General features: G+C 33.9%; 1 protein-coding gene across 1 annotated transcript in view; it reads right to left on the bottom strand.

The window, feature by feature from the left end:
• The window catches only part of LOC134252871 (uncharacterized), a 39,673-nt gene extending 28,512 nt beyond the window's left edge, over positions 1-11,161 (bottom strand). The window contains 7 exon segments of the mRNA XM_062735414.1: positions 201-296; positions 6,627-6,798; positions 7,073-7,271; positions 7,575-7,677; positions 7,822-7,917; positions 9,163-9,425; positions 10,719-11,161. Of these exon segments, the coding sequence (XP_062591398.1) occupies positions 201-296; positions 6,627-6,798; positions 7,073-7,271; positions 7,575-7,677; positions 7,822-7,917; positions 9,163-9,425; positions 10,719-10,905 (1,116 nt within the window). The 5' untranslated portion in view covers positions 10,906-11,161.
• Positions 11,162-20,249: the final 9,088 nt, after the last annotated feature.

Raw genomic sequence — 20,249 nt, 5'->3', positions numbered from 1 at the left:
TTTTTCTTTTTTTCCCCAAAGTGAGAAAAATCTAATCTGGGCTTCCAGGATAAAATAAATTACTTACACAATATTTTTATGGCTTTAGACTGACTCTCTGTAACTTACAAACGGATAAAGTTAAAGGATTACAAACATTGACAATATGTCAGACGTATCTAAGTCATCTTTTTACATATTGACGTTGGCAAAGTACTTACCATGAAATTCCGCTGGGCAAATCTAAGGTCCATATATGCAGATTTCGCCAAAGTCTGTGATTCATTTATATACCTTCTGATACTATTCTCAAAGTCCTACAATGGATTAAAAAATATACACTTAGTCATCTAAGAAAAAATGTTTTTAAAGGTATTTCGAAAATTACATGGTTCTTTGATCAAATATTTTTTTTTATCTTTTTTTCTATTTTCATTTGTTTTAAATAATCAAAATTGTTTACTGCATCAAGGCTACCTTTAGACTTTGAGTACATCGACATTTCTTTTAAATATAAGAAACGTGCTCATTCAATCAAATTCCTCTATTTATTAGGAAGATAAATTGATTTGACCAAAAATATGATTAATTAACATAACATCTCTTTCATTTTTTGCATTTTTACTCTATTTGTCTGTTTTCCCTTTCTTATGTTTTGTTTTGAACATATTTTATTGTATAAACAAAAGGATTGGAAACAAGTTCTTTCAACTTACGAGTTCCTCTCCTTAAATATAACTATATGTCATGCAATTAAAATACATGTAGTACATTGAGATATAAATACAAAAGAGATGCAAGTGAAATATTTGTTCAGAAATATAACAATTTAAAATCTACAAGATTCCTCAATAAATTTATGCACAGCAGCAAAAATATACGTGTTTGTTTCTACAGGCAAATTTACATCACCACATAATAACAAATTTGTGTCAATATTAACCAATTCGTCAAGTAAAAATAGGCGATTAAAAAGATTATTCCTAGCGTTTGGATAATTTCTGCAGGCAAAAAAGAAATGATAAACATCTTCATACTTTCCACATGAACATAAAGGGCTATTAATAATATTTCTTTTGTGTAAATCATAATTAAGTATACAGTTGTGTCTAAGTTTAGTATGGATTATATTTGTATAACGTTTGCCAAATGAAAAATAGATTGGGGGATTTTTTACTTCTGTAGTTAAGTTTTTTCGAAACGCATTGAGTGAGATAGCTTCCCTTGTTTCTGTCTTTAATAAATTCCAATGTTTCACAGCGTCAGGAATAAAAGATCTTTTATATAATTCTAATCTGCATCTTGGGGCAGCGTATTGTTCCTTATTACGGGTATTATATTTTGAAATGCTTTCGCGCTTGCTTGGAACAATGTCATTCAAATATTCAGGTACACTACCATTATGAATTTTGTACATCGTGGTCATTTTTGCATTATAGCGCCTAACTTTCAATGTTTCCCAGCCAGTTTCAGAGTAAAGTATTTCTCTTGACACAAAAATTGGAAGTCCTGTAACAATTCTAGCTGCAGATAATTGAACTCTTTCAAGCTTTTCGGCATCATTATTAGAGCAGCCATCCCAAACAATTGAAGCGTATTCGAGCGAGGGTCTGATAAATGTGACATACAATTTTGAAAGATGTGTCCTGCCGATTTTAAATTTAAGTTTTTTCAAAAGCCCAAGTTTCTTATAAGCATTGTTTACAATGCTATCTATGTATTCTGTCCAGCTAAGGTTTTGTGATAACAATAGACCTAAATGACGATGAACAGGGACACACTCCAATCTGTCACCTTTAAAAAATAATTTAGGCATAACAGAAATATTTTTCTTATTGAAAAAAATAACTTTCGTTTTGGAAGGGTTGAATTTTAGAAGCCACTGATTTGACCAAAGTTCCAGTAAATTTAAATCATGATTTAAATTATATTCAATATCAAGTATGTTGTATGAAGAATGTTGAAGCGAATTGTCATCAGCAAAAAGTCTACACAATGTTAACATATTTACAGCAACATCATTTACATATATCAGAAATAAAAGGGGTCCTAAAACGGAACCTTGGGGTACACCTGCAAAAAATATCTAGTTTTGATGATAACAGATCTTTATACATAACTTTTTGTGACCTTTTACACAAATAACTAGAAAACCACTGCAGAAGATCACCCGATATACCGTAAGTTTGTAATTTAAAAAGAAGTCCTTTATGCCAAACTCTGTCAAAAGCTTTTGAAAGATCGCAGAAGACCATACAACATGATTTACCTTCATCAATACTTTTAACAATACTATGATACGTTTCTAGTAATTGGTAAACAGTTGAATGACCTGGTAAAAAACCCGCCTGATATCGATAAAATAAATTGTTATAATGGAAATAATTGTACATATGTTTGAAAATAATTCTCTCCATAATTTTACTAACACAAGATAATAACGACACAGGTCTATAATTAGAAACTAAGGAGGGGTCATCGTTTTTAAACAAAGGAATAACATGAGCAGTTTTCCAAAAAACCGGAAACTTTTTTCTGATAGGGACCTATTAAACAGCAGTGTAAGTGGTTTAGCAACAGTATAAATAGTGGATTTTAACATTTTGTGACTAATACAGTCAGGACCTATGGCTTTGTTCACATTAAGAATTGATATAATGTCAATTACTTCTTTTTCCTCAATGACAATATTACTGAATGTGTCGCTACACAAACTGTACATGTTTGGTAATGTTTCATTTAAGTCGTCAATTGTCGAAATGGAAGAAAAATATGAATTTATTCTTCAATCTTATCGATATCAGAATAATCAAAGTATTTTTCGCCGTTATCATTATGTATTTGGACTGGTGGGATTTCGTTGGACATTTTCATGTTGAATGTGTCTTTCATTAACTTCCAATAAAGTTTGTTGTTATTTTTGCTTGAATCCTCTAAAGATGTATCAATATTGTCGTAATAATTTGTTATTGCATATTTTTTCATATTGTTTACTGAATTTCGGACCTCTCTGTATGCGGCAAAATCGGAATCTTTTTTAGTTTTGTGTGCTTTCTTATGAAGTCGATTTCTAGTTCTCATTGTTTTCCTTAGAAGTGAATCAAACCATGGTTTGTCGCGAGGACGTATGGTTACCGTTTGTTCAGGAACACATTCGCGAACACACGCAAGATATTCAGATGTAAAATTTTCCGTTGCTATATCTACTGACTGAGCCTCGTTTATATTTTTATTCCAATCACAATTTTCAATTAAAGAATTTAGTTTAACAAAGTCAGCTATTTTATAAGCCCAAATTTTTCTTTTGTAAGATCGATTGTAATTTATGTTAGAAGAAAGCGTTAAATAGGTAGCTCTGTGATCACTTATGGAAGAGTCCATTACTAATGTACCCGATTCACGAACTTGGATATCAACTGAAGTGAAAATTGGGTCAAGGAGCGTGCTCGACGTGTGTGTAATTCTTGTAGGTTCGTGGATATTATTAACAAGGTTATGTGTTGAGATAATTTCATGGATGATATGTGTTTGTGGAGTATTAAGGAGATCAACATTAATATCACCGACTAATATTATTTTATCCGATTTTTCACTCATTTTGTCAACACACCATGCAAGTTTGGTCCAAAAACCACTATCCGAGTTCGGAGGACGATATACACAGCACAAAAAGATTTTAGAGGTATGATTATCAATTTCAATACAAATACATTCAATGTCAGAGGGTTCAAAATCATAGTGTCTAATAACACGTATTTGACTAGAAAAATAGATCATGACACCTCCCCCGAAACAATTCCTATCTTTTCGTATTATATTACAAAACCCATCCAAATATAAGTCATCATTATTTACCGTTTGGTCAAGATGGGTTTCAGTAAAACATAAAATATCGAAGTCATGAACGAAAGAGTTTAAGTGATCTAATTTGTGTCTAATACTACGAATATTAAGGTGTAGAATGTCAAGGACATTTTCAATCGGGCCTGGATTGACCTCAATATCACCACATGCCAATAGAACAAATGTGAAAAATTGTAAATAAAAGTTGATGTACACAGATTTTAGGGTAATGGATGTCAAGCAATGAGCAAGTATTCTAAAAACATTTTTCATTAGTTGCAAAAAACATGCGCATGGAAAAAACGACCATAAACAGGTTTTTGATGTACATCTGCCAGATAAATAAAAAAGACCGATTGCAGCACGATATTGTTCAATGGAGTTACCCATTATCTACCTTGTGACAAAAGTATATTTTAAACAAAAAGCTGCAATCGGTAGCTGCTAAATTTATGACACATTCAAAAACTACAGTAGTTGAATACACATATTTGTTTGCATGACTAAGAAAGTTTGGATATAATGCATAGTTCAAAAAGTTAACAAAAAAATAATAGAAAGGATACATGTAACGTAAACACAAAATAAACAGGAAAAACAAATGGAAAGCGAATATGTACATAGAGATAACGTGAATAGTAATATACTGTATACTTTTGTGAATAAAAGAACACAAAAATTGTGTAATTGTGTTGAAAAGGTTTAACATTGTGGTAAAACTGTAAAGGTACACATCAGTAGAAATGGTATCTTCACGAAAACAAGTTGCGGAGTGCATATTCAAAGAGACCAAAATGTATATACATTGAATAAACAAGAGATGCAAAAAATGCAGAGGGTATAGGGAATTGAGAAGTTGTGGATAATGTTGGTATAATCTGGATCATTAAAACAATAGATTAGATTGTAGCTTTTGTTATGATTGACATTTAATTTTTAAGGTCATATTGAAAAACTTGTCAAAAAGGGTTGAAAATTTGTCATTAGAGGATTTTGAGGGAAAAAACACCTACACAGCCTCCTGAATTTCATGTCCGAATTTGACTAAGTCTGATTCGTCTCTGATGTGATGGTACTTATCGCGATTGTCTTTGACAGTGATTTTTCCATTAGAGGATCGGGCACTTTTAAGGTGATTTTTTCGGCACAGTTGTCGGCACAGAAAGAGCAGTCTGTCGCGAAATTTTGTCAAATCCTCGTTGACCGAAATTTGCATGGTTTCCTCGTTTTCGCGAAATTTGCTTGAGTTTCTAAGTACATGAAATTTAGTGTCAACAGATTTCAAGCGAGCTATAATTTGGCGCGGACCTGGTCGTTGCTTTTTGGGGTTTCCAACTCTGTGCGAGTTAACGATATCATCTTGAGAAAGCTCTATTCCTGCCATTGAGGTAGTCTTAAGGAGTTTCACACTGGTATTTTCCCCCTCTGTTTCCGGAATTCCTGATACTCGGATGAGCGGTCGTCTTCCATACTGTTCAAGCTCATCAATTTGTCGACGCATGTCGTTGTTCTCCTTACGTAGATGGTCTAGCTCCTCACGAAGTGGGGCAACTTTTTCTTCAATCATAGAGGAGATTTCCTTGTTTTACCCTCTCTAACAGCTTCAGCAATTTTTAGAATATCCTCTGGAGATAATGTCAATGGACCATTTAACACATAGTGGTGCTGAAGACCAGGGTTTAATTGTTGGAGGTGTGGATCTAAGTTTTCATAGCCATTAGTAGATAGCGATGTTGGCGTTGAAGTAAAAATAGGAGATGGGTTTTGTTGCTCCTGTGAGGTAGTGGTAGGGCTTTCAGATATTGATCCCTCCTTTGATTTCTTAGGACTGCGAGCTGTCGCTTCAGCAAAAGATTTTGACATGTCTTGAAGAGTTCTTTTGTTCGATTCACCCATTTCCAACAACTACACAATGGCAATAATGAACACACCACTTTATGGTACCAAATGTATTTATCTCATAAACAGTATCTAGGTTTTTATGTCTTATATTTTAGAACTTAGGATACAGGCTTAGGACATCTAACAAATCACACTTTCAGGTTATCGTGAGTAATGTTCATAACGTTAGCCCAGCATAAAATTCAAACACAAAATTTTAACTCACATATTTCAGCAATTTCTCTCCGAATTTTTAAATCATAACACACCATTACATACTCTGACAGTTTTTAAGCCTTTTCCACATACATTCTCAGCTGGATTTAACTGAAAACTACATTTTGGTCGGAGCTGATGAAAAACCGTGCACCACTGAACAAGAGCCGCAACTCCTTCCGTCTGTTTTCCCTTTCTTATGAATTGATTACAAATGTTTCAATTATTCATACTTTCCACGTTTAGCTTTTCGGTAGAGGATGGTGAACTCCTCCATGACACCTAAACCCATCTCTAATATTTTAGATGTCCGTGTTTACTCTGCTCCTGATTTGTATTGTTTAACGGACTTCTGAGCTTGAAGACTGTTCGTTTTCTCCATCATTTCATTTCACGAATTTTACATTTGTCACTTTTTCTTGTGCATTTATTAGTTTACTTATATTTTTATACATCCCTATGAATTTCTACCTTGCTTGATATTTATTTTTACCCTCCAATTTCTCTTTATATGTAATAATCCTATATTTGTATTGTAATTAATCTTTATTTTGAACCTATATCTGTCCAATTCTCTGTGTTTTATTATCCTTCATAACTTAATCAATCTTTGCTTCATCTTTCGCTTCATAAATACATTCTTACTACACAGTAGTACATTTCGTTATGAGTTTTTATCACACTTCTTTCTCTTTTTAATTTCATACCTTGTACCTGTCTACTTTCTTCTGGATGACCTTGTTCTCTATCCCGACATAAAGCTCCATCAGGACACGTCGAGCATGCATCTTAAGATCTCTTAATCGCTCTAGATCGGACAAACCGTCCTTCATGGCGTCGTTTAGCTGTACCATCCGGGCATCTTGTTGGACAAAATTGCTTTAATAAAAAATCTAAAGTTTCTCAGTCTGCAACCAAAATCTCAAACCCAAAACATATACTTATTAGACTGTGTATGATTCTTACACAACGTTTTATGATTTTATCATTGAATAAATGTATCTATATGTAAATTCGGTCTTTGGGTCTTAAAAAGCACTGTTTGAATGTGCAACAGACGCTTTTGGACGATCCAATTTATAATTGATCATGCCTCCTCGAAAATATAATTATTTTTCAAAGGCAATTTCTTAGTCATAAAATAACTTCTTACGTTTTCATCCTCATGATCTTTAAGTAGGTACTGTTCACGAGATAACTTTCGTTTTTGGCAATATCCATTTGTCCATAGTTCCAGTGGGTTTTCTTCATCCAGGCGGGTTTCTCCACGTGATGGAAAGGAGCAGGGGCTCCAAGTTGTGACTGTTTCAGTAAAACCATCCTGGTCAGCTGGGATACATCGAGAATAGCATCTACGAAGAGCATATAATGTAAAGGTAAATGTATCATTATATTGTTTACTAGTATTTGAAGAGTAAATCTGTAATTTCTGATTTTAATAATCTTATTGTTGTTTACTGAATTAAAAAGGCAAAAAGACTCTTTGTTTGTTAAAAATTGTACCTGATCAATTTTATTGCTTTAACGGGTATTTTAAACTTTTTCATTGTTATTGGAATTTACGAAAATGTACATATTATTTTTTCAATTATTTTGTTAACGAAGGCAGTATGTGTTTTGCCAATTGGATATACCGTCATCATTCGAATACTGACCATATGCCCTATTGTTTTCCTGTGTGATGTGTTGTAACTCCTCTCGGACTTTCATCATGCTGTTTTTAGCTGATACTTGAGAGTCTCGACGTTCAAACTTCATCTAAAGAACAACATGTGTTATTGTTTTAAAGATGACTTCTCTGATGCAGTATCTATAACAGTGTCTTGGAGAAATCTGAGGAAACAGATATGGAAAACATCAATTTCATAAAACATGTTTTATGGCTAGATAATGATTATTTACCTCATTCAACTTTCGATTCATCTTTTGAACAATCTTTGTAAGTGTCTGTTTCAATTTACTGATAGATCCTGACAGGGATGGGTGCAATCTTCTCTCCTGTTAATGCAATATATTAATTTTATTCTTTTCATTTCTTATACAACGACTGAAAAATGAAATTCATTTTATAACAATGCTACATATATATAATTAATAATTGTGCAAAAACCAATCAAATTACATAGTGGTATATGTAACTATGTTTTTATAATTACAAAACCATTTGCTGCATTTGCTCTCGATTAAAAATTCAAATTAAATTCCTATCAATTGAAACCATGTGATTTATTACCAATGTTGTGGTAGGGTTCTAAAATTGCCAATTAAAATTTACTTTAGGTTGTCATCGGATCGGATTGAGACTTCATATATCGAAGATTTGCACATTTCTTACAAAGCAATTGAGCCAATTTTACATTTGAATAAATACGAGTTACGAGTTATAGAAAAATGGTAACACCACCTGCATGCAATTGGAGATCTTTGAAAGGTAAGTGAGCTAGTTCCATGATAAACACCGCACATTAATTTTAAAACAACCGTCAAGGCTTTTTAATACTTAAAGTGGTATCACAATTTCTGGAAAAGTTTCAAAATAGATTTAATATTTTTTCAATTGTGTATACTTTTGTTGGATATTCTGCTTATTTATGGACTGAATACTCAGTATATTTAGACAGAATTTCATGTTTTAGTATTAGTGTGTAAGAGAAGGACATGTCCTAAATTATTATCTTGATGCATCCTTGAAGAAACATCCCTCTTTGATTTTATTCAATAAAAATCAAATCTAAAAGAAATCTTTAAGGTGAAAAGATAATTTGCAATAATTTTTCTATAAAATCAAATGCCTCTTAATACCATTTGGTTTATTGATTTTCTTATTACATGTAATTATTTTTTTTATTTTAAACAATGTACTGTATTTTCAATGGAATCTTCAAAGAATAATAACTGCTCATGTATTTTTTCTGAAAATTTCTCGTGAAAAATCCTTTTCTAGTACAAGATGCTTTGAAATAATATCAGAGTACACATGTATTTTATATACAATTAAAAGTTATGGTAAGAAAACCAGGTCTTAATATGGTCGGATACCTCGAGTATTTTTCTAATCTATTCTTTGAGTCTTTGATGCGAACATGGAAAATAATTTGCCTAAAATCACTATAAACACATTGCATTCGAATCTTTTTCTCTGTAGTATATCTTCATGGAATGCTTCCTTGTAGTTAAAATATCACAAATATCTTTACTCTTAAAATACACAAAAAGCGTAATGGATATCTTTATAGATATTACCAATCGTGCAACTGCAGCTGGCAACTGAGGAAAATCTTGTTGGTGATTGGATGGATAGATCATGTGATGAGCTGATGGTTTAGAGGCCGCCATGTCAGAACTTGCCAAATGATGGTTTGGGCTAAGGTTATTCCTTCTTCTATGTTTTCCTTTATTGTTTTTTCTACGATTTCTTCGCCTGTGGTGATTCTTTCTTCCATTATGTTTAGTTTGCACAGATGAATGTCCAATTTTACTATCAGTTTTATCTCTGTATATGCAATCTGAAAAAAAAAATAACAAGCGGTAGATATCCTACAGCGCTAAACAAATGTACATTGTATGATGTTTCAGCACTTTAAGAGTACATGTATTCTGGTAGATGTAGTTGATGAGGCTTAAGAAATCATCAGGTTCTATCGTTTCTGTCCTCGTAGGTGCGTCATGCATTATACACCTTGAATACAATCATGTATCCAAATTGATAACGTTCAGTGAATGTATTTTAATCGAGAATTTAAATTGAATCAAGATAGTTTACATATAAATACATATCTGTAATCCCAAGGTATTAATAGTTTTGTGTTTAAAAAGCTTTACATTTTTTTCTTTTGTGTGTGTATCAGGATTCGAATATGGATAAAAGTTTATTCAATACGAAAAACTTGCTATCAAACTAACTTGAAAAAGGTATTTTTTATCGGAAGTAAATTTGTGGAAGTTAAACCAATATATCGTACGTTTCTGTTTGTCCAATGAAGAGTGAGCGATTAACATGGCATGATGTGTGGAGTTGTCGACAGTGTTATGTTTCCCACAACAAAATACAGGACAATTTGTAACACATCTCAATTAGGATGACAAACTAGACATGTATCAAGGTTAAACACGGACTGTATAAGGACATTATAAACAAAACAATTTAGATAATGCATATCAAATACTGATAAAATTCAGACTTGTACCTGTGTGAACATCCCGTATCAGTAACTTTCTGATAATATGCATCTAAGCAAACTAAGAATCAACACATGAAAAAAAAAACCCAGAAGGGATATAAATGTACTTTGATGCATATGAAAAGAGATGTTTTAACAATAAGCAATGGGCATATCGAGGAATACACGTCTTCAGTAGATGATTCTGTCAAGTTAAATGAAAGTTAAAGAATTTTTATTGTTTCAAAATTAACATCTTTAATTGAAGATCGGATTATAAATTGACCTTAAAACTAGTGACAAAGCCTCTTTACAAAGACTTTAATTGTGGAACGTTTAAATCTTCACAATCGTGTACAAGTGTGTACTCAAAAGATTATACACATTTTGATCAGGCCACTGAAGATATTGGTTGTGTATTTGATAAGATGTTCTCAAATTTATTTTATAATAATAATAATTATCAATAATGTAAATTAATTATAAATATATAATGTATATAAAATTATATGGTGTACATCTGATTTGAGTGTTCATTGATTTGCTGTACATTAAACTTGTTGGTGCTGTGTTAAACGTACACATAAACATTCATTTTTTACAAGGTATTCAGAATAAAGTCTATATTTGACGACTTACCTGTGCATTTTATGTTCAGCGTTTCGGCATGTTCTGGTATTATGCTTAAACCTCGTTTGAATGGTTTTGATGGCATGGTCGGCACTGTTTTTCCGTAAATATCTGATATTTCCTCACATAACACAAATAAAACAATCAACAAAATCGCATACACATAGCGGTTCATCTTGACCGGTATAATAATCATTTAAAGAACAGGTAAATGCTAGTTATTTCCAATCACATCAGGAAACATGTTTTTGTGTTGACTTTTTTTCGTAAGGTAATGGGTCACGATTATCGTTACGTCACTGGTGTGATATTTAAACACAGGTTTAAGGTACATGGAATCGCTTATTTACATTATGTGTGGTTTGACTGTCACACAAAAACTTATACAGAAAAAATTAAACTGGGAGTGCGTATATTTAAAAATTTCATTCAAATGCACACAAATCATTCAGTTTTTTTTAAAAACCCTATTCAGAACAGACGGTAAAGTGCAACAACAAAGACCCTCTATAGAAATAGCATTGAGAATACCTGAACCTTAATATTTATTTAGTCTTTTTAGCTTACCAAAACTGAAACATTAAGAGAACTTTCCTGGTCATTTTTGTCCGTCGTCCGTTTGCTCGTCTGTAAACTTTCACAATTTCTACTTCTTTTTCAGAATCAATATTAATCAAAGTTTGCCACAAAGCTTCTTTGGGTAGAGGGTATTAAAACTTAAAATAAAGGGCTACAGCCTCTTTTAAGGGGGGATTATTAAGAATATTAGAAAAAAAGTTTGGTGGAATCTTTGAAAAAATTAACTTGGTGAAAAAAGCTGAAAGGTATATCAAAGCTTCATTACATAGATATATGAAGGAAAAAATCTTCTCTATATTAGTGAAGACACATTCAGTAATAAAATATAGAATTTTCAGCAAGAAATTTCATTTTTGTTCAGATCATGAAACTGGGTGGCTAGGATGGGACTGCAATCGGCAAACTAAGTCTTACATAGGAATATCTTGGAAAAATCATTTAAAGAATTATATTCTGCAACTGCAAAGTCACAAATTGTCCTATCAGTATGGTTTGTTTTTTGTTTGTATATTGTTTAATTTCCTCTCAAGAATTTTTCAATCATATGAAAACGTCATCATTGCCTTTGGAGAGCTGCAGATTTTGTCCTATACTCTGCACTAAGCTTAGGGCCGTTGAGCAGTGAGGGATTTTTTTTCTCATGCAAGCACCTACTGCGACATGGGACCTTGGTTAATACGGTCTCATCCGAAGGACCAGTCTCCACGTCCCACAGTGGATATCAATATGGCAATACTGTCAAGCAGTGTAGATTCAAGCTTGTTGAAATCATAACTCCAAGGGAACAACGAGGCCAGAAAAGAAGATAACTCTTTTAAATAGGAATGTAGGCCTATAAGAGAAATTCTATAAAGTCTTTTGCAGCCATGTTGGTAAAAGTGCTTATTTATATAAAAAAGTCTTCAATTATTGTAGATTACAGAGGATCCTATATTTACCCCTCCCATGTTCCCCTGGTAAGATTGTTTACACTTAAAAAACTAACTTCCTATATACTGAAATGATATATAAAAAGGTGAACAATGTGGACCATGGGCCACGTTGTTATATGAAAATGCTCACGAAGCAATTTTTAAAAATATGCCAAGCACTGGTATACATTGAGAGTGAATCATCAGATAACATATACTATATGGAGATAACGAACAATATTCGAGCTCAAAAGTCAATTCAAACAATACAAATTAGGATCAGAGCAAACATTGACCTCTAAAAATCAAAGATGGGATCAGGTGCCATTGAGGATTGAGCATTTTACTGTCGACCAGTCACATCCTCCGGGTGCTCCACGTCATGATCAGGAAATAACGAAAATACACCGACAATTCAGTATGTAAATAATGGATTATTTATAATACATGTATGAAAAACTTCAGTCAGCATTTGACTTAATATCAGATTATATTTACTAACAAGGTGATTGTATTGACCATAGAGCTTAGGAAATTATATGATTTTAAACGAGACTCTTGTTCTTTCAATATGCCTATTTTGATAGTTAGGGTATCCCTGCATTTTGAGATTATGGGCATTCTGTCTGATTATATTCTCCCTCACTTCGTTCGCCCGAATATAAATTAATGAAGTGCTAAATAATCAACAAACACATGTGTCGTAAACAGAATGCTGCTCGCTAGCTCTTTATTTTTAATACATGTATATAAATCTAAATCTCAAACCACATGACAATTTCAAATCACCTACAGAAAATTCCATTTGTATATCAACATCGTCTATTTTGAACACCAAATGTTCTTATACACAGTACATGTACCTTACTACCTAACTTGATATCCCAAGAACCGAGCGAGCTTAGATAAACGCCCAACTCTGCGAGCTTCTATTTATACCAACAAATCACGTGACCCTAAATTTCGAACATGCGGCAACTGCGGCCGCACATAAGTATAATTATATTCTCCCTCACTTCGTTCGTCCGAATATAAATTAATTAAGTGCTAAATAATCAACAAACACATGTGTCGTAAACAGAATGCTGCTCGCTAGCTCTTAGAATATCAAAGAGAGTAATGTGTAAAATACCCCCCCCCCCCCCCCCCAAAAAATACACTGATCTATATATACACTGTTTAAACAAGAAATAACAAATTATATGCTTAGATTTTTTGTAACTTTCAATTGGTTTACAACTGAATCTTTAATATAAGTGTCTCTAGATAAATCTGACTTCCACCTTCCATGTATCTTCAGTAACCTTTCATTGACATCATTAGAGGCTGCTGAAGTAGCACCTCCACTGCGTAAGCTGTGCAAACCAAACTTTTTACAATCTAAACCAATAGATGACAACACTTCAAATAAAATTTCACGTGCTCTCGTAAATGAAATAGGTTTGTTAATAGAGCATAAGCTATAACCTTTAACCGACTTGAAAAAACGAATAGACCGAAAAATATAATCTTCTGGTTTTTCAGCAAGTCCTGTTAACTTTAAATAGTGTTTCATCCAAAAAACGGGACATGTTCTATTTCCTGTGCACGATATAAGAACATCGTTTCCCCTTCTATATACATCTGTTTTGCTTTTCTCGATATGTAATGACATATACAAATCATGAAAAATCACATTCTTGACCCTCAAATTTGAAAGTTCATTGAATCTTAAAAATCCTGCAAAAGCAACCAAAAACATCGTACAAATTCTAACACAAGACAAATCATTTTTAACATTGTCATTACCATATTTATTTACAATTTTCTCTAAGATTTCTGGAGTTATCGGCTCTTTTTTCTGAACAGGTTTGCAAAGAATCCTCTTCCCTCCTTCCATAATCATCTGAAGTATTTTCGTCTCACACGGATTCGTACAAATGTTAACATCATGGTTCCACTTAATACTATAGAAATACGCAGAAAGGACAGAATCGGACACAGCTTGTTGCACAAGACTACTTAGAAAAACTGCCACTGTACTCACAGACGCCGGTATAGATAAGAAACACCATTTCCCACGCACCATTTTTTAAACTTCTGGAAATACGCATCATATAATTTGTTAGTCTTCTCACTTTTACCACTTCTGATGATACGGGGAATTTCCGATACAGCTGCAGAAAGTGATTTATTCTTTTCTATTTGTCGAATCTCCGTCCAAAACTTCTTGTATTCCTATTAATAAATCAATACATTTAATGAATTTTTATACATTCAGTGCATAAATACTTCTCATTTTATTATTTACGATTATTTTTTTACATGGTGCATGTTTTATTTTTATGCATGATCTCGCACATGGTGCATGTTTTCTATAATGTACGTTATGCACATGGTGCTTGTGTATTTCTAGAAATTTGCACATGGTGCATAATATATGTTTACTCAATTAGCATTAATGCACATGGTGCTCTTATCTATTTTGCGACTATAACACATTTTATCTAAAATCTACTTTTAAAGCCAACACATTACCCGAAAACTTCTTCAAAGCGGAAATGCTGTTTGTATCTGAACCTGCTATGAAAAAATTATGCGGTTCCTTGTATTCAATGTAATCTTTAATAAAGTGCTTGGATCTTTTACTTTTTCCCTCCCAAATTACTGGCCAAAACAACGCTGATTTCCATTTCGGAATAACTAAAGTACCAAATCCTTTACAAAATTGTAAATAATAAACTACTCTACAAATTAAAACAGGAGCAGGAACAATCCAGCAATTTTCCCCTGCCCAGTCCTGAGCAAATGCATCTACTCCAGCAGTTCCAGGAGACCAGTATCTAGAGTAAAATTTTTCTGTTTTGTGATTTTTACAATCAGCAAATAAGTCACAGGTGAATTCGCCCCATTTCTTATTTAAATAATTGAATATATTATCAGATACTCCCCAATCATCAAAATCAAATATCTTGCTCAAATGATCTGCATAAACATTCAAATTTCGTGGAATCCATTCAATTTCTAATCGTATAGAATTTCTTACACACAGTCCAAACAGACTTAAAGCTAGCTGATGCAGCTCCAACTTCATACTACCTTTACATAAAATTGTCAATGCATTTTGATTATCTGTGTAAACTTTGACTAACTTTCCTGAAAAATATTTACGCAAAATTTCAATGATAACACAAATTGTTTTAATCTCTCTCCAAGTAGAACTTCGGCTTTTTTCGAAATCATTCCACATATAATGTACAATTTTGCTATCATGTTCAATAGAAAATCCTGCACCAGCAAAAGAACTTGCATCTGAAAATACGATTTTTTCAGGTAAACTACATTCAGCATTTGTTATTCGTCTAGAAGGTAACGCCCACAAATTTGTCAACCAAAAATCCAATTCATAAATACAGTCACGTGACAATGTGAATACACAATCCCAATCGGCTCGAAAACATAATGCCATGCTTAAATTCCTCGTCATCAATTGACAAATATTCCCTAACGACGGTTTCAAAGCAATGACCTTGCCCACAACAGAAGCCACCATGCGTGCACTTACCTGTCCTATATTTCCTAATATAGAAACAATATCTGCCCGGACTTAAGTAATCTTTTCCACCGGTACTTCAAATAACCCGCCTTTTAGATTCCATATAAACCCTAGCCATGTAATATTTGCAACGGGCGTAAATTGAGATTTTTCTTCATTAATCTGAAAACCTGATTTATTTAAAGTTTCTCGAAGAAAAGTTTCAATCTCTAAACACTCATTGAATTTTGAACAAACCCAGCCGTCATCCAAATATACTACTACTGGAATACTTTGAGATCTCCAATATTTAACTAAGGTTCTTACTACTTTTGTAAAAATATACCCAGCAGATGAGAGCCCAAACGGAAGTACTGTAAATTCAAAATATTTCTTTTTACCTTCAAATACCCAACAAAAACCCAGAAACTTCTGAAAATCGGGGTGTATATCTATATGATGGTAACCAGATTTCAGATCAAATTTGATCATAAATTGACCTTCTTTGGCATACAAAAGCGCTTCTTTGACACCCTCAAACTTAACCTTTTGCTTTTCTATGTACTGATTTACATGCCTTAAATCTAACACAAGGCGTTTTTTTTTTACCTGACGCATTGACTGAGACAGTGAGAGGATTAACCACATAAGAAGGCTCATGAACCTCTCGGGCACATCCATTAGAAACAAGTTCTAAAATTGCTAAACCTACAAATTCAGAATGATTTACAGCCGATCTCTTGTTTTTAATATATGTGCTAGACGGATATTGCATGAAAGGTATAACATAGCCATACATGATAGTATTCATAACAAAACTATTAGCGTTCAACTCTGACTTCCAAAATGCAATATTTTCTTTTAACTTTGATTTTACTCTTGATATTTTGATACTTTGATCATATTCATACTGATAATTTAATTCTTCAAACATATACTCAACTTCATTGCTTTCATTGCTTGCTTGCTGCACTTGGGATTGGCGAGGATAAGGAGGGGATAGGTTGTCCTTTGATGTAGGGGCAGTCTCTGACAAGATGTCCTGTCTGCTTACAGTAGAAGCATCGTCCAAAATCTCGTGGGGTTTGGAAGTTCTGTGAACCAAATCTAGGCTCTGACTGTCGCCCCTGTTGAACCGGAAGTTTCCTCCTGAGGTGTAAAACGATTGGCCAAAGCCACGAACAAGAGGCCCATGGGCCACATCGCTCACCTGAGCATCTTTGGTTGGCCATTGTGGCCCCGCCCTACCCCCGGGGGTCATGATTTTAACAAACTTGAATCTACACTACCCGAGGATGTTTCCACATAAATATGATCAATTATGGCTTGGCCATTCTTGAGAAGAAGATTTTTAAAGAATTTTCCTATATATTTCTATGCAACACTTTGGTCGGCCATTGTGGCCACGCCCTACCCCCCGGGGGTCATGATTTGAACAAACTTGAATCTACACTACCTGAGGATGCTTCCATATAAATATGATCAATTCTGGCTTGGCAATTCTTGAAAAGAAGATTTTTAAAGAATTTTCCTATATATTTCTATGTAAAAATTTGGTCGGCCATTTTGGCCCCAACCTACCCCCGGGGGTCATGATTTGAACAAACTTGAATCTACACTACCTGAGGATGCTTCCATGTAAATATGATCAATCATGGATTGGCTGTTCATGAGAAGAAGATTTTTAAAGAATTTTCCTATATATTTCTATGTAACACTTTGGTCGGCCATTGTGGCCCCGCCCTACCCCCGGGGGTCATGATTTGAACAAACTTGAATCTACACTACCTGAGGATGCCTCCATATAAATATGATGAATTATGGCTTTGTCATTCTTGAGAAGAAGATTTTTAAAGAATTTTCCTATATATTTCTATGTAAAACTTTGGTCGGCCATTTTGGCCCCGCCCTACTCCCGGGGGTCATGATTTGAACAAACTTGAATCCACACAACCTGAGGATGTTTCCCTATAAGTTTCATCTTTCCTGGCACAGTGGTTCTTGAGAAGAAGATTTTTAAAGCATACCACCAAATTTTCATTAATTCCCAATTATCTCCCCTTGAATGAGGGCGTGGCCCTTCATTTGAACAAACTTGAATTCCCTTCACCCAAGGATGCTTTGTGGCAAGTTTGGTTGAAATTGGCCTAGGGGTTCTTGAGAAGAAGTCGAAAATGTGAAAAGTTTACAGACAGACAGACGGACAGACGGACGCCGGACAAAATGTGATCAGAAAAGCTCACTTGAGCCTTCGGCTCAGGTGAGCTAAAAAAGTCATTGGCGGAGAAAGAGCCTCTTCGTCTATCATATGGCCTTGACCTGTAAGAACGCTTTCGTGCAGCCCTGCCAACAACATAACGCAACTTAGCAGCGTCCTCAGTATTGTCCGCCAGGGGGTCATCCAGATATTCATGAACCGTGTCCCACCCATGCCGATCAGCGATCTTAAGAATCTTATTTCTGTGCTGCAATGCTGACTTTTCTTTTGTCACTATTTTGAGAGCTTTCGATAATTCACCTTCTTGCAAACACTGTTCTAATTCCGTCAGCTTTGAAAGTCTATCCTGATTAAATCCAAACTGAATTTTATGCCCCTCGTGTTTGAATTCAAACGGAGCGTCGGACACGTGCGAAGCGCTCTTCGCAGAACTGGCCAATTTCTCAGTGAGCTTTGTAATAGAATTCACAATTACTGAATTCTGCTTCTCTAAAGCCTTGTTTAACGAGGAATTAAACAAAGATACAGCTTCTTCGTTCGACAGACCCAAGTCAGTAGATTCCATTTGTATATCGACATCGTCCATTTTTAACACCAAATGTTCTTATACACAGTACATGTACCTTACTACCGAACTTGATATCCCAAGAACCGAGCGAGCTTAGATAAACGCCCAACTCTGCGAGCTACTATATTTATACCAACAAATCACGTGACCCTAAATTTCGAACACGCGGCAACTGCGGCCGCACATAAGTATAATTAACAGATAATCACTTAAAACGGACAATTGTCTGCTAATTTGATCACATCCCTCTCGTACTTAAGAACTATAAGAAAATCATGAAATACTTCTGAAATATTTGTTATGAAAAATGAAATATGATTTAATTTTAAATGGTTTTGATGTGATGTCAGATGATAATTACTGTACGTAGCAATGATGTAAAACAGAAACAACAATCATAAAGTTCGAAAATTATTTCATGAAATATGATTTAATTCTTTACAATATAAAATTGAAAACATTTATTTGCTTCAAAATTAAAACAAACCTGGTTTTCATATAGAATACACATACCTTTTACATCAAATTAAATGTTCTTTACGTTAGAAGCAATAGAGTTTTTTTTTTCAGTATATAAAATAAATGAAGACAAATAACAAACAAAAAATCAAATCAAATAAAAAAACAAACAAAAAATCAGAAATCTGAAAACATTTACCCAATATCTCAGATTTAATCAATTGTGATCGCTTACAGATCAATTATTTTGTAACATAAAGTGAACATGTTTAGATTAATTGAAAGGGTCTTTGACTAGTAATATTCCACATTGCAGATTTTAACTTTAACAAATATAATGGCTTCGGGTTGAATAAATCATTTTATTCAAATTTAATTTATGGTTTAACTACAGTAATTATTCTACAATTCATTTAGTTGTTGAAGTTCATATAATAAGCATTGTATTCTGTATGCAATACAAGGAACACTTTTTAATGTAATATTCGAGATCCCCCCCCCCCCCCGAAAATTCTAGTGTTTTTAGCTCACCTGAGCCGAAGGCTCAAGTGAGCTTTTCTGATCACATTTTGTCCGTCGTCCGTCCGTCTGTCTGTCCGTCTGTAAACTTTTCACATTTTCGACTTCTTCTCAAGAACCACTGCGCCAATTTTGACCAAACTTGGTACAAAGCATCCTTGGGTGAAGGGGAATTTAAATTTTTAAATTAAGGGCCAAGTCCCCTCACAAGGGGAGATAATCAAGAAAAGACAAAAATAGGGTGGGGTCATTAAAAAATCTTCTCAAGAACCACTGGGCCAATCCATGATTGATCATATTTACATGGAAGCATCCTCAGGTAGTGTAGATTCAAGTTTGTTCAAATCATGACCCCCGGGGGTAGGTTGGGGCCAAAATGGCCGACCAAATTTTTACATAGAAATATATAGGAAAATTCTTTAAAAATCTTCTTTTCAAGAATTGCCAAGCCAGAATTGATCATATTTATATGGAAGCATCCTCAGGTAGTGTAGATTCAAGTTTGTTCAAATCATGACCCCCGGGGGAAGGGCGGGGCCACAATGGGGAATCAAAGTTTTACATAGAAATATATAGGAAAAATCTTTGAAAATCTTCTTCTCAAGAACCACTGGGCCAGAAAAGCTGAAACTTATGTGGAAGCATCCTAGGGTAGTGTAGATTCTAAATTGTTCAAATCATGACCCCCGGGGGAAGGGCGGGGCCACAATGGGGAATCAAAGTTTTACATAGAAATATATAGGAAAAAACTTTGAAAATCTTCTTCTCAAGA

Source organism: Saccostrea cucullata, unplaced genomic scaffold (assembly GCF_032062105.1).
Source record: "Saccostrea cucullata isolate Sc308-1 unplaced genomic scaffold, CSIRO_AGI_Scuc_v1 ctg142, whole genome shotgun sequence".
Lineage (NCBI taxonomy): Eukaryota > Metazoa > Mollusca > Bivalvia > Ostreida > Ostreidae > Saccostrea > Saccostrea cuccullata.
Note: the sequence above shows the minus strand (reverse complement) of the source record. Positions and strands in the feature narration are given on the sequence as shown.